This window comes from Cryptotermes secundus, unplaced genomic scaffold (genome assembly GCF_002891405.2).
Source record: "Cryptotermes secundus unplaced genomic scaffold, Csec_1.0 scaffold2252, whole genome shotgun sequence".
In the NCBI taxonomy this organism is placed as follows: Eukaryota; Metazoa; Arthropoda; class Insecta; order Blattodea; family Kalotermitidae; genus Cryptotermes; species Cryptotermes secundus.
The window spans coordinates 145,864-160,972 of NW_019732873.1; the positions used below are offsets into that span (position 1 = coordinate 145,864).

Consider the following 15,109-nt stretch of genomic DNA (forward strand, 5'->3'; position numbering starts at 1 on the left):
TTGTAATCCGTTGAAAGTCAACCGACGTTTCGGAGGAACATACCGCCTTCAACTTCAGGGTCTTCTCCTTAACAAATTATTTCAATAACTTCTATAAGTTACAAATAGATGTATTACCGCATAGAACTGTTCATAAATATTACAACTCCTATGTACAGTTTACTAGTGAACAGTAAAAATGAGTAAGTAACTTCTTGGAATTGAGGCCATCTTGAGAAGCTGGCAGTTTGCAGCTATTCAAGAACGGCAGCATTTTATGAAACCTGAAGGTTCATTACCATGTTCACAAGAGCCCTCTGCTGGTCCCTATCATACATGAAAATATTAGTAAATATGACAATAACCAGCAACTCTAACCTTGTTTTTAGTTATGTTCTATTGAAACTATGTCTATGTGTTGCCAACATGTTTTATTCTATGAGGTGTGAGGTTTGTTCATGGGTGACTATATCTTTGTATTTTCCAGGCAAGACACTTTGAATGCAGATATGAAGATACCTGGATTAATACTACTAATGGTAAGTACTGGAACTAACATCAGGTGTCGTTTATGTAGAAAATGGACAACTATCCCTCACTGTGCTTAATATGAAAATGTTAAATGCTGATATCCCCCTCAGAGCATTTTTCTTGGGAGAGGTGAGATTCACTTTCTTTGTCTGCATGAGGACTGACTCATGGTAGGATCCCAAAAATGGAATTGGGGAGGGGTGGAGGTACCTTAATCTGCAACAGGACTACACATCTACTCATGCCCTTGAGGGATATGAATCTGTCACAATGAAGGCAGCAGCATGATTTCAGGGTCCTAATTTTGCCCATTGCAGCTTTTACAAGCCCATTTTTGTTTGTACATATCTGTAACATTTCTGACAAGGTGACTAGTTCAAATCTTGGCTGTGCTAAGAAACAGTACTGTATATGTACTACATATAATTGGACACATAAGCAGTTTCTAATTATATAGTTCCATTCTGAAAGAACCTCTCCCATGTTATAAAAGGATCAAATGTACTGAAACTGTTACAATTGTGTTTTCTGAAGCATATATCATTCTGCAGGGACTGCTGAAGTTGTCTGCAGGTGAAGATGAAAGGCATGCCTTGTTCTTCCATACAGGGTCACTAGACCCTGTTGACAACTTTTCTCCTGATCTCGATGATGCAGAAGGTAAGTATGTATATTGCATGTGGCTTGTGGTACTTTTGTGTGTTGTCAGTTTTGGAAAGATAAATCACTGAATGAAGATACTGTCTTTTGGGACGTGATGCATTGTAGTCTGCTACATTTTTACCAATGTTTTGAAGAAAATTATTACATCCATCTTCAGGGCGAAGAAATAATCTGAGAATGGGAAAAATGTGCTAAGGGTATAGTGAGAGGGACCAGAACTCTGAACCAACAGGAGTAAGGAGAATATTGTCAAAGTTATTGGCACTTTCAAGGACTGTTTTATAGGAACAGAATGAATTGGAAGGATAGTGGCTCTGACTGAAACAGCACAATATAGAGGGATGTCAGGAGACACAGAGTAAGTAGATGATGACCCTTGGAAAACAACCTTTTGAAGGGCCAGTATTTTCTAGTATGCTTCCCCTACTCCTGTTGGCTGGTCAAGGCTCTGGTCCCTTCCCCACTCTCCCCATATCTAAACCATCTTTTTCATGTTCTGCATACACTTCAACTTTAATATGGAAACAGTACATTGTTCTGCAGCACTGGTAACTATTGTTATCTTTTGTACATACCTGTAACCGCCATTTTAAATGCAACTCTTATTTAAGCCTTTCTTTCTGTCATGATGGCTGAGTGAGGTTGAAACATATTGTAATAAGATACATGAAAGATGAAAACAAGTGTTGCATTTAAGATAATGGTTAAATGTATGTACAAAAGGCAACAGTACTAGTGCAAGAAGTTGCTAAGGTACAGCACTGGTAACTATGCTACATGGTATCACATCTCAGATGACAGCAATCTTCGTATGTCCCACTGCGAGGATCTAAAATCTTATAAAACTCTGCAGTTTAGAAGCTGACAGTCATCACTTTACTGTAATGTGTATGCAGATTTGAGTTTAATTTTGTCTCATTTTTCACAGGCAGACATATTCGACAAACAGAATTAACAGTGAGGTCAATACTGGAATGGCTGCAGGGGAGGTACACCCAGCCCTCGAGGAAAAGTAAGTCCATTATGTATGAGTTACATATTATATGTGTTTATATTTAGTGAATCATCCTACTACTCTCTACCATTTAAAGAACTATGCAGTGAGATTTGCTTTCCTTCAGTGGTGACTGAAGGCTAGTGTCTTCTGGGCCGTGACGCCATGTAGGCTGGTAGATTGTTAACCAAAGTTTGGAGGAATCTGCTGCCTCCCTCTTCAAGGTGGAAGACTCTTTTGTACTGGAGCTGAAGGCTGCAGGTTCTTCCAAAATATTGTTAATGATTTATGAGAGAGTGCAGTATCACATCCCAGAAGACAGTAATCTTCATGGTCACTGCTGGGAGAACCTCAAATTTCATGAAGTAGTTCTCAAATTCTCTACTGGGTGTGGGGTTTCATTATGCAGAGGCTACAGATTTTAAATTATTTGAATTGAGAGAACCAAGCTATTTTCTTCACTTTTCTTCTGCCATGAAGATGGGAGCACATTTTGTCAGATTCCCAGTACCTTCTACCAGACTACATGACATCACATCCTAGTAATTTTCTTTGTCACTGCTCCCATAATGCATTATGTCCCACAGATACTGACAGGAGGGTTGAACCGTTAATTGCATGACAGGAGTAAAAAGGATTGGTGGCAGTTACTATATGTGCAGAACCACAGAAGTATTTACTCTGAGTTAAGAAATTATGTTTGGTTTTCTGTTGTCTTGTCTTTTTACAGGCAGGTTGGTCTAGTGGTAGTGCCCTAGATTTAACATGTGGCAGGTGCTTAGTTTGAATCTCAACCAGGACTTTGACTATCCTGACTGAGGTTTCTTATGGCTTTCCCCACTCCCTCTATGCAGATACAGAGTTAGCACTCGGTTAGGTCACAATTGCTTCCTTCCAAATCTTGCAGTTCATCAGTCATCCTAACATCCAATGCTACATTGTCTTGATACTGTGGGCATTTAAATTGGTATTAAAATTTTTTTTATTTCTTCACTCATTTTATACCATGGACGAATACTTTAACTACAAGGATTAAATGTAATATTATACTATATTTTTAAGATACAAGATTTAAATCGTAATTGCAATATGACTGAATTTGGAACCAATTTTAATGAATTGTGAATAAAATAAATGTTTTATTTGTATCTATTAGCACTATAAGTTGTTTTATATTATGGGACCTTGTCCTCAAAGATATTTTAGATACCTTAAATAGTATTGATGAAATTTAAGTTAAATAGGTGGCATTATCATGTGTTTTGTGTGTTTTTAATTACTGTTATGATGGTGTATTGTTATTATGTATATGAGGTTTTCTGTTATAACGTGGTTCTCTGGATGTTTTTAAACTTACATTTGTACTTTCTGTATTCTGTTATGACACTATCCTCATGGATATTTAAACTATATGGACGTTTTCTATATCTGAGGCAATATTGCCAAATGTAGATGTTGTGAACAAATAAAAAATGAATGAATTGTAAAATAACTCACATAGAATGACTGCCTTTTGCATTTTATGACAAAAGATGATTTTCTTGAGAATCTCCTTCACCCAGAAAATTTCAGAGTACACGCAGACTGCAGGCAGATTGAGGGCTGGTCTGATAACAGTAGATATGTAGGGTAATGCCCCCATCTGCAATTTACTGTTTCAGTTCAAAGGAGTTCCAGTCGCCAGGAAGCATCAGCATCGCAGCCATCGCGACAATATTTGCCTGTACCTGAACAGCCGTCAACAGAGAGACCAAGACCGTTCCAACCAAGCCCGACATTGCCTCCTACTCTTCCCCCAAGCTCCCCCCCAGAACCACCCAGTATCACTTATTTTCCTGCCCAGCCATCTCCACCGTCAACACAGCCACCACCAAGCCCAAGTTACCCTCAGCCGGTACCTCCAAGTCCAAGCTACCCTCAGCCTACCCCTCAACCCTTACCACCCAGTACACAGTATCCATTTCCTTCATCAGAGACGCCGACTGGCTATCCACAATCTCAGCCACCTCATCCTCCCTTCCCTCCTAGTTCTCGGCCAGAAACAGAGCATCAGCCCCCATCATCAACACTGCAGCCCCCTGGTGAGGTGCCATACCCAATACCATCAACAACTCAACCGCCAGGACTTATTCCAGAAGCTGGGGGCGATCAACAGGTTATAATTGGTACAGAAACCAATGAAATTGAGGGAAACCATCCCCCACACATACACAACATTGAAGTGGAGTGTGCAAAAGACCAGATGACAATAAATTTGGAGTTCAACAGAGAATTTAATGGTGTAATCTATTCTAAAGTAAGCATACCTTCTTTTCTCTCTTAGCTTATGTTACATTGTTCATCATACATTATTATGGCATGGGCCCTACGCACAGGAACATTTTTACTGTTTCTTACTGATTTACTTGTTACTTTATTTATTTACTTCTTTATTTGTTCATTAATTAATTTATTGATGTATTCATTAATTATCAATGACAGTTACTGTTCAAAGTGAGGCCAGTGTATACATCTTTTAACACTTTTCAGGGTTTCTACAGGGATGAGTCATGCCGATACGTGCATGAGGGTACTGGACAGACTCGGTACTCATTCACGGTGCGTCTCAATGCATGTGGTACCCAGTTCATAGACCAGTTCAGAGAAGGGGGTCAAGCTTATCTTGAAAACGTGTTGGTGCTTCAGAATGAACCAGGCATTCAGGAGGTATGTTGTAACTTCAGGTTTCATCGTGGTGAGATTTGAGGTTCTTATAGTGGCAAGTCAAGAGTACAATCTTCTAGGGTGTGTCTTCATGTAGTTTTGTAAACAGGAATCAACGTTTTGGAGCAACCTGTAGCTCCCAACTTCCAAGTACTTATCTATGAAATGATACAGCATCATGTTCCAGAAACCGAAGTACTCAGAGAAAACCTGCCCCAACGCCACCTTGTCCACCACAAATCCCACTTGACCAGACCCGGGATCGAACTGGATAACCATTAACTTACTGTACACTACCATCAGCTTGGTTCATACAGCTACACCACATCTGCAGGACATTCTCAAGTTTATGTTTACATTGTACTGATACCATATTACTCCGAATATAAGCTGCACATTTTACACATTATTTCCCAGTGAAAAATTGAGGTGTGTCCTAAATTCAAGGAATGTGCACCTTTCTGATCTTTTCCAATAAAACCCAAACTCAGAAACTGCATGTGTCTTAAATCTGAGGGTGTCTTAATATTCGAAGTAATATCTTGTTTTATCTTGTTATCTACAGATGGCAGCCATGTACATTTCTGGACCTTCCTTCAACCAATGAATGCATTTTGTTTCTTGATAAACAGCAAAGTAAATTATAAAATTAAGATAAATTCCTAACAGCAGGGATATACTGCCATTTCAATATACCTACAAGGGCAGACAGGCTGCTGTTTTAAGTTTTCAAGAGCTTAATTGCTGAAGGAAATCCAAGTACAGTGAAATAAGTTACATTGAAGTTCCTGGATAACGAACCTTGGAGGGAATGACCTTCCATATGCTAAATCGAGGTTTTCTCTGGATGGAGGTTATGTAAATTTACAATGAGAAATTCATCTTCTTTTAAGACATTTGTGTATAACCATGAAAACTCGTTTCCTGGTATGACCAGCTAAAATTGTTTCTACAGAAATAAATAAAATTACGTATTCAATATAAAATTAATTTCTAGAGTAGTTAATGACATAGAAGCATTTAAAGAATCACAGCCAAGAATCAAATCAGTTATGAAACTACAAGTTATGTGGATTATTGAATATTCAGTAAGTGATGTCATGTGCTAGATATTATGGTTCTGTGGTAATGACTTTTGGCAGACAAAAAACATGAATATCAATTCTTATTTTGACCCACAATAATTTTAAATCAAAGTACAAGCTCCAAAAGTTTGAAAATTTCTTACACTAAATGCTGGTATTTTACTAACTCAAAGTTAATTAAGTGTGGGAAATCTTTTGTATAATGGTTTTCAGCTGGTACCAGAAAAAAAATATTCATAAAAATGAGATTTTTGTAAACGTGGGAACACTAAATTGGGATTCCATTGTAGTTCGAAAATTTGAGGTCTATGGATGTGTCAATATGTGTCATTATTGTAGCTAGGAGAGAGTAGGATGTACACAAACTTCTTATTGTTACAGTTATTGCTGACTCTCTTACAGGTATGGGACACTGTGCGCAGAGTGCGTTGTCTGTGGGAAGGCAACATCAGGGAATCACTGTCAGTCTCGCTTGCTGTTGGAATGCTTAACCAAGAGATTGTTACATTCAGTGGCGATACAGCTGTTGCACACCTTGACATACAGGTACATGATTCTCATTCCAGGAAATAAAATTCAGTCATTATGTTCCATACCAGATCCAGTGTTATGGCAACTTTATAGAACAGGAAACGAAACTGCGATGACATTTCAATCTTGAAGGCACTGTGGTTACTCTATGTGCCACCTGCAAGGTGCATCTTAGTTGCTTCCTGGTACTGTGTGTCTGAAACATCTTTGCATTCATGTTATATCTTAAGTAGGCAGCCTTACAGAAGAGAAGTCCTATGTGTTCAGTGTGATCCCCGGTATGGCATTGTGGTTCCCATTGAATGTTGAAGATGGAATCTTAACGACTGCTTTATTATTGTTTAATGATCCATGTTGGATTCGAGGTTCTCATAGCATTGGTTATGAAGAATTCTGTCTTGTGGTATGTAACATTGTGTAGCCCTTTTAAAGTGAACTGACATATCAGAGGAACATGTTGCTTACATCTTCAGAACCGAAGAGTAATTCAGGCAAGAAGCTGTCATAAAGCAGGCAGCAAGCAAAATACATGGCTTGTGAAAGCATGGGATTATATAGACACAGCAGGGACCATGGAAACTAAACCATCAGTTCCCATTAGCTCCATCAGAGAAACAGGGTGAACCAGTAGGAAACAGGAGAAGAGTGAATTCTTGAATCCTTTCCATAATCCAATGGGTTATTTCAGAAACACCTCTATTCCACAACATTATTCACTCTTTAACCTGAACTGATTAATGATTCCTTGAGGAGTACCCTCTTCTGAGATGTGATGCTGTGTGATCTTGCAGGTATATACTAAAGTCCCAAAGGACCTACTGCCCCTGTATTCAGGATGTCACATTCTGGAAGGCAGTAAACTTTGTATTCACTGTCATGAGAACCTCAAAGCTCACAATGGCTTCTTGGTTTTCTTCAGTTAATTCTTAGCTCATGTTTCTCATTTAACAGCGAGACAGGCTTATGGTAGCCAGTGTCTGCATGTCTGCTCATGGTGTTCCAAGTGTTATTATTTCTTATTGGCCCTCTCCTCTTATTCTTCTGTGCTTCTCAGGACCTAAGTTGATGGGATGGGGTGGGCTTGATGACTGAGGAATCTTAGCAGGATGCACATTGTTAAATGCTGCACAGACAGCAGAAGATGATTATGATGTGAAGTGATGTTTGAGAATGAAGACATGGTCTGCTCATGAATAGACAATCTCTGCACCTGCTGAGATTCTGTGAAATTGGCCACATCAGCAGCTTAGCAGTCAGGACGACATTGGCTTGAGTGTTATGAAGGAACTTTGGAGGCTTCATTAAATGTGGGAAACAGCTTCTGATTCCATTTCTGTACCACAGTATGTGATTGCTGTTTTGGTTGCATTTCAAATGGTAAACCTGTATAACAATATGAAATAACTAACAAAATTTTGTCTGTGAATAAGCCTGATGAGTTGGACCTGAAAACATATGATGTTGCATGTGACCAGAACACTTGAAGGGCTAAAAATATTCACTGTTTTTATGTATAGATGGGGCGTGGACCATTTGCTCCAACAGCCAATGGACTGGTGACGATTGGTGAAACCATGACACTTGTGGTGACTGTGGAAGGTGATCCAGGCTTTGATATTCAGGTGAGATGCACATATTATGTTGAACAAATTAGATTGTACTCTGTCCTATATACACCTTTGTCTTATGAAGTAAATATTGAAGTTTACACTAACTGTTATTACTACATTTTGTTTAAACTGATTCACTGGCACAGCAGAAGGTTCAAAGAGCTACACCATCACTCTTAACTTGACCTTGCCTTGGTAGTGTGAAGTGGCAAGTGGAAGCGAGGAGTTAACAGATTATCTGTAACAGTGCTTAATTTTATGCATGAAATTCAGTCTGTTGTGAACTTCAGTATTCTGCAGTTTGCAGTTTTTCAGTCATGGTCCCACATATTAATAATTTACATAAGTAGTTACAGATCAATCAGTCTAGTTTGAATTTGGGCTGAATAGGAGCTTGTTCATAATAGTGTTCCAAATTTTTCACTTCTGTCAAAAATTTTTCATGATAAGTCTTTCTCAGACTTCATTTAATTTTCTCTTGCTAACCATCACTACATCACTGCTCCATATTCATCTGTCATGGCCTTTGAAGACGTGCAACAGCCCTGATCAGGTAGCGCACTGTCACATCCTCAGTTGTTAAGCTGGGGCCCTCACCTCTAACCCATAAATTGGCAGGCAGTGGAGTAAGGAAGTATTTAATTATGTGAAAGATACGTGTCTGTTTCAGGTGCGAGATTGTGTAGCAAAGGATGCATCCTCTGTCAATGTGCTAAAGCTCACTGATGAAAGAGGCTGTGTACTGCGTCCCAAACTTATTGGGGCATTCCAGAAAACGAGGGAGACTGGTGCATCTGGAGCATCCATCATTGCTTACGCCTTCTTCCAGGTGAAGTGAAATTCATCAGTTGTATGTAGAAGGCTCATGTAATTGCAATTAAATTAATTGCATTTGTAACAAGGTGTCTATATTCATGGTCTATCAAGGAGTCTGGCACAACAGTAGCACTCTAGAGTTGTAGAAAAAGAATACAATTTTCTGAGGTGTGACAACATGACCTGGTAGGTATGTACCAATATTTCAGAGGAAGCTGCTGCTGAAAATAGGGCAGCAGGTTCCTCCAAGACACTGGTCATGCCCCATATGCCATTGCTCCATCCAACATTTTGTGTCAACACCAGGACTTCCAGCATTGTCACAAAACTCTGCTCTCCTGCCCTGTAATGATCACTCCCAATTCCCCATCTAAATCCCTCTGAAAGAGGTTTTACAACTCATCCCTGAAGCCCTGCAGAGGACCAAAATGATGGATATGTAACTTCAGAATTTGAATTTGTGTTTGTCCTCATAATTCTGTGCCGATCCATGCAAGAATAACATAACAGAGACAAGATATATCTCTGTGAGCAATGAACTGAAATGTTATTTGTATTATTTGGATGTTCTTGGTACTTCAGAATGTTAAATCTTCTGGACAGGCAATATGATATATGAAATGCTTCTCAATGAAGGAAATTTAACATTGTGATTTTTTACTTGGAATCACTAAACATGAAAATCGTATACTGAGGAATATCAATGGGGGCCACTGTACACCATGCCACATCCCAGATGATTGAAATCTCCGTATTCGCTGCCATGAGGCCCTCCTCTCACTGAGTGAGTAGGTTCCCTTGAGGTATCCTATCACCCAAACTATGCAGCCTCACATCCTAGAGGACTGTAATCTTCATATTTTGATAATCTCAGATTTCGTGACAGTGATGCTGATCATTGTCTGTGTTGGTACAGGCGTTCAAGTTTCCAGATGTGATGGACCTAACACTGGAGTGCAATGTTGAGCTGTGCAAGACGGACTGTGAGAGCTGTCCATTGCAAGGACAGGTACGATGTTTCTGCCAAGTGGATGATGATACACATGACACTTAGCTAGTAAACAAATGTATTTCTAGTGTATGGAGAAACTGTCAATAATGAGAGAAAGTCTGTTGATCATATTGGGTTCATATGTCCACTTTGTGTAAAAGCTACTGAATTGGTGCAGTTTGCAGAGTAAAATTAAATACTGTTTAAGTGTTCATCCGTGGATCATCACTTGCTGCAGACAGGAAATGTACTGACTTTTACAAATACAGGGACTAATACAGATTTGATGGAACTTAACCTTTGGGTGCAATAAAATTCAGGGAATTTATTAACCAGCTTCTACAGGACTGCTGTAGAGAATTAAAATAAAACCTCACTAATTCAAACAGAGGGAAGAGGTATTCCAAATTACTGAAGAATCTACTTATGATACATCATAAATATTTATATAAACAAATTTTTTCACAGTCCACCAACATATCATTTCCAGTGTACTTGAATGTATTGTGCTGGCTGACAACAATTTTTGGGGGGAAATGGTATGAAATTAGGAAATAAGCTGCAGCTTAAATGAAACTTAGAACAAAACGCATTCTGAACTCTCACACTTGCTGGTAAAGTTAAAGTATGAAAGTACATGGACACAGCACTAGAAACTTGCATTCTCTAATTTTTGCATGGAAGTGCAGATAAAATCACACAATATTTGGGTGATATGTGAAGTTAGTTGATTAGGACACAAATACTATGTGATAAAAAGAGAACTCTATGAAAATATTTATATTCAAAACAAAATTGAAGTACATTAATACAGGTCTCTTAGTTTCTGTTGAAAATATTCTTTTTAAAAGTGGCAGTCTCTGGAATGTTGAGTACAAGTTATATCCTGTATGTCTCTTGAGATACTTGCCTGACAGTAAGTTTGGAATCATATGATTGAATTCTCATTTATGGAAAATTATGGAGCTGTCATTTGTTTTAGTTTTGTTTGTCTGTTTTAAATTTTTTATTGATTTCATCCTATTGCTTGTTCCTTGGGTTACAGAATCCCATACCACTCAAATACAATATATGAAAAGAAAAGAGAACCATCCAATTTAGTGACGTTTTACTATCTACAATTATAGATATTGTCCACTGAATTATGAAACTGCCATTTTGCTTTGAAGAATTTTAAAAATGAAGGCAAAGATATCCCTGTAATGAACTGTGGAGGCCCATAGGGTTTTGAGATGTTGAGACTCCCACATTTTTAAGATAATCTGCTCACAGATGGCAGTGAGCTTTTCAGCTTCACATGCTGGCCAACCTTTACCCCCAGGAAGATTCCCGGTAAATATTTCTATTAGACGCTGAGGCGACCCCAGAGTCACAATGTGGCTGGAAGGATTGGGTCAATTGAAAAATACAATGACCTAACTGGGAATCGAACTTGCAACCATCTGGCTTGTAGCATAGTACCTCAACTAGCTATGCCACCACATGCCCTGAAGAATATTTACATAACTCAAATATTCTGTGTTAGTGAATTCAACGAAAGTATAAGCTGCTTGTGTAATAGTTTGGAGATGATGTTCTGATATGACTTTTTCTTACAGAACATTGACCCTGCCCGAAGGAGGAGGCGTGACATATGGGTCAACAATTCAACCCTTGGTGACCCTGTCAGAGTGTTCCGAACATTCAGGGTCATAACTCCAGATGATCTTGATGAAGCCGTCAGTGCTTCCACCATTGTGAATGTCGGATCTGGTTGGTATATTGCTTTTTATTCTTGACTCATTTAGTAGTGTCTACAATTATACACACTATGTAGCACTGGATGATAGATTGTTCAGTAGGGAAATGGAAAAATGGGGAAGGACGTGGCCATGGCCAAATTTGAATTACTATCCTGGAATTTTCTGGGGGGACTGAGGAAAACCACATGAACCCTTAATGACTGTGGGCTATTCTGGGTTTAAATTAGAATCCAGAATGTCTGAAATATGAAACAGGAGTACTACATATTTAACATAATAACATTTGGGCAGGCCATATAACAAGCATGTGAGAGTTAAGAAAATGCATATAGAGTTTTGGCTGGAAAACCTAAAGGAAAGAGACTGCTCAGAAGAGGCAGAAATACATGCAATTATAATATTAAAATTGATGTTAAGGAAACAGAGTGGGAGGGTATGCACTACAGTTATCTAACTCAGGTAGGGGTCAGTGATGGATCTTTATCATTATCATTTTATTATCATTCATAAATCCATACATACAGGCATTACAGCCATTACATTATTACATTGTGAACATGATAATGAAAACATGAGTTCCATTAAAGGCAGAGCACTTTTTGGCTAGCAGTGTCTGCTAACTTTTCGAGAGGAACTCTGCTGCATAGAGTTTGTTGCCGGTTCAACAAGAACTGTACTTCAGTGTTCTGCTCTTGCAACGTGTAGATGTGGACAGAATTTCTGACATTAGAGGTTATTCTGCCTCCATCTTCAGGGTTGACGTGAGCAAGGTAGGCGAATGTTTATGAAAATGGTGAACGCCTGTAATGCCTCTGTAATGCTGGCAACGGTGCCCACATCCACAGGTTCCAAAGATTCAAGATCAAAATCAACACCAACATTTAAGCACTGAGGAAGTCTGAAACCTGTACTCTTTCTGTTACAGAAATTGAAGGAGTCTGCTTATCGCTGCCCGGTTTCCTGCTCGCTGTAATATTTCTGCTGTCAGTCCTTGTGGTCTCTTCTCTTCTCTGCACCTATTTCTGGCTTAAACTGCAGAGAAGTATAAAATCGCTTGAAAGCTCCAAGACCGTGCATCTGGAGGCATTCCCAGTCTCTAAAGCTTGAAAAACACGAGTTTTGGTTGGTTTGACTGTCGATGTAATCCTGTACTGTGAACATGCCAGAGTCGCTTGCTGAAAATGCTGGGTGAAAAGTGAGGGGATCAGAATTGATGTCATTCAGAAGACGATTGTGATCCAGTATTTTAATGTTTATCAGCCTGCATCACAATTTTATGGTTCCATGCACATGGGTCAAGCCCAACTAACATCATATCAACACAAATACTAATACAGAGCCACAATAATGGAAGGTTTAAATCTTAAATTCCCAGATCATAAGGTTCAGTCAGGCCAAAAAGTTGAGTTAAACCACAATTTGAAGTTTATATGTGGAGCAGTGGATTTGAACACTGAACAGAGGGAAATCATAACTAACTAACTCCATGGAGCTAGTCTCTCTTGAAAAACTGCCAGTCACTCAGCTGCAAACGAATTTCTCAATGTTTCATAGAACCTGAAGCTTCACAACAGACCTCCAATGGTCCCTATCCTGAGTCAGATCAGTCCAGCCCATACCACCCAATCCAGTTTCTCCGAGATCCATTATCCTCCCACCTATGTTTAGGTCTTCCCAGCAGTTTCTTTCTTTCTTTCTTTCTTTCTTGCTTTCCAACCAAAATCCTATATGCATTCCTCTTTTCTCCATGCGTACTACATTCCCTGTCCATCACATCCTCCTTGTCTTGATTATTCTAATTATACTTGGAGAAGAGTACAAGTTACGTATCACTACAGTATGCTGTTTTCTCAAACCTCCTACCACTTCAGCAGTTTTCAGTCCAAATATTCTCCTCAGCACCCTGTTCTCAAACACCCTCAGTCCAAGTTCTTCCCTTAATGTCAAAGACCAATTTCATAGCCACAGAAAATGGTCAACAAGTGGCGGTCCTCCAGGTTAAGGGTTGGGTGTGGGACTAACAACCCATCACCATAAGAAATAAACTTGATAGGAAAATCCTAATGCAGGAAATTTAACACTGAGATTATTGACTTTGGGTCAGGCAAACTGAATAGTAGATGAGGGGACACCAAAAGTGAGGCATATCAAATGGGGGTTCAACTGCATCTCTTTCTTGGAAGGGAACATCCTGCATCTACACGTATCAATCTCTCACTTACATTACTAACCAGAATCTGATGTCAAGTTCATTGATCCATTGACCTTTCTACTTCACACATGAGTTCAATGCATTCTTCTGATATATGTATAATGCATAATACAATTGGAAATTAATGAACTTAAGATTTATTTTTTTTTTTACATAGAAATGCACTATTCTGTTTCTTGTTTCCTGCCACCAATCCAATACTGAACACTCAGAGGTAATATGAAATTTACCCTGTACTCTTGCCAATATGTGTGGTAGCCATGGCTGTTTAAGCAGGAACTGCAGTGGAGTTTATGGACACAAATCAGTTCTTATGTTTTTAATTATATTAATAGACTTTCATGTGTCAATTTTAGTGTCATTCCTTGTTGAAAGTTTTAGCGGCTATGTGTTGTGATATTGACAAGGAAAGGAACCAGATCCTGACCTAAGAATGGGTAATTCTTCGGTAATCACAAATCTATAGTATTTTGGCTTGATCCTTATTTACATTGACACATATATAGGCTACAATAAAAAAATGTTGTAATTTTATTTTTTCCTTAAAATTTCCATTCAATTTTCATCACCTTAAGAACTGTCATCCTGCCTTATATTATATGCATTTTTCTGTTAGTAGTTAGTGATTCACATGCCTGTTGGCTATTGGATCTTGGCATCTTGAAATAAAGGTGGTTGGATGTGAAGAAAGAAATAGAGCAACATGAGTCTTAAGATACAATGATAACTATGAAGATCAATGTCTTCTTGGATGTGATGCTTTATAATCTGATAACTCATCACCAGTGTTCAGAAAAACCAGATGCCTCCATCTTCAGGGTAGAAGAGTAAATCAAGCATGTAAAAATAGCATTTATATATTAACAGAAATGACTTGGACTGAGACTCTGAGCAGAGGACCAAGGTCCTGAGGGAACTAACAGGAGTAAAGGGAACAGTGTAAGAAATACTGGCCTTTAGAGGGCCATTTTCCAAGGACAGAGTGAAATGGGGGAATAATGGCTGTGAGTGAACCAGCAGGAAATACAAGGGCACCTGGAGAGACAGTGAGTATGCAGAGGACTTCCTTTGTCCTGTTGGTTCGATTAGGATCATAGCCTGTGTCCTCTCTGTTCCTATCCTCTCCCAAATTTAGTCTCTCCCATCCAGAAGATGAAGGATGTTGTTAATGATCTATGAGACTATATAGTGTATATGCCAGAAAATAGTAATTTTCAACAGGATGGCATTTTGATGTTACCGGAACATTTAT

At 38.8% G+C, this 15,109-nt stretch overlaps 1 protein-coding gene across 1 annotated transcript; it reads left to right on the forward strand.

Moving 5' to 3' along the window:
* The first annotated feature begins 72 nt into the window (after positions 1–72).
* On the forward strand, positions 73–12,829 carry LOC111867824. Its single transcript, XM_023858010.2, has 12 exons — positions 73–182; positions 467–518; positions 1,062–1,170; positions 2,102–2,185; positions 3,829–4,463; positions 4,697–4,873; positions 6,358–6,501; positions 8,004–8,108; positions 8,767–8,925; positions 9,829–9,921; positions 11,502–11,655; positions 12,571–12,829. The coding sequence occupies exons 1-12, from the start codon at positions 109–111 to the stop codon at positions 12,750–12,752; spliced, it is 1,968 nt and encodes a 655-aa protein (XP_023713778.1). The 5' UTR covers positions 73–108; the 3' UTR covers positions 12,753–12,829.
* Positions 12,830–15,109: the final 2,280 nt, after the last annotated feature.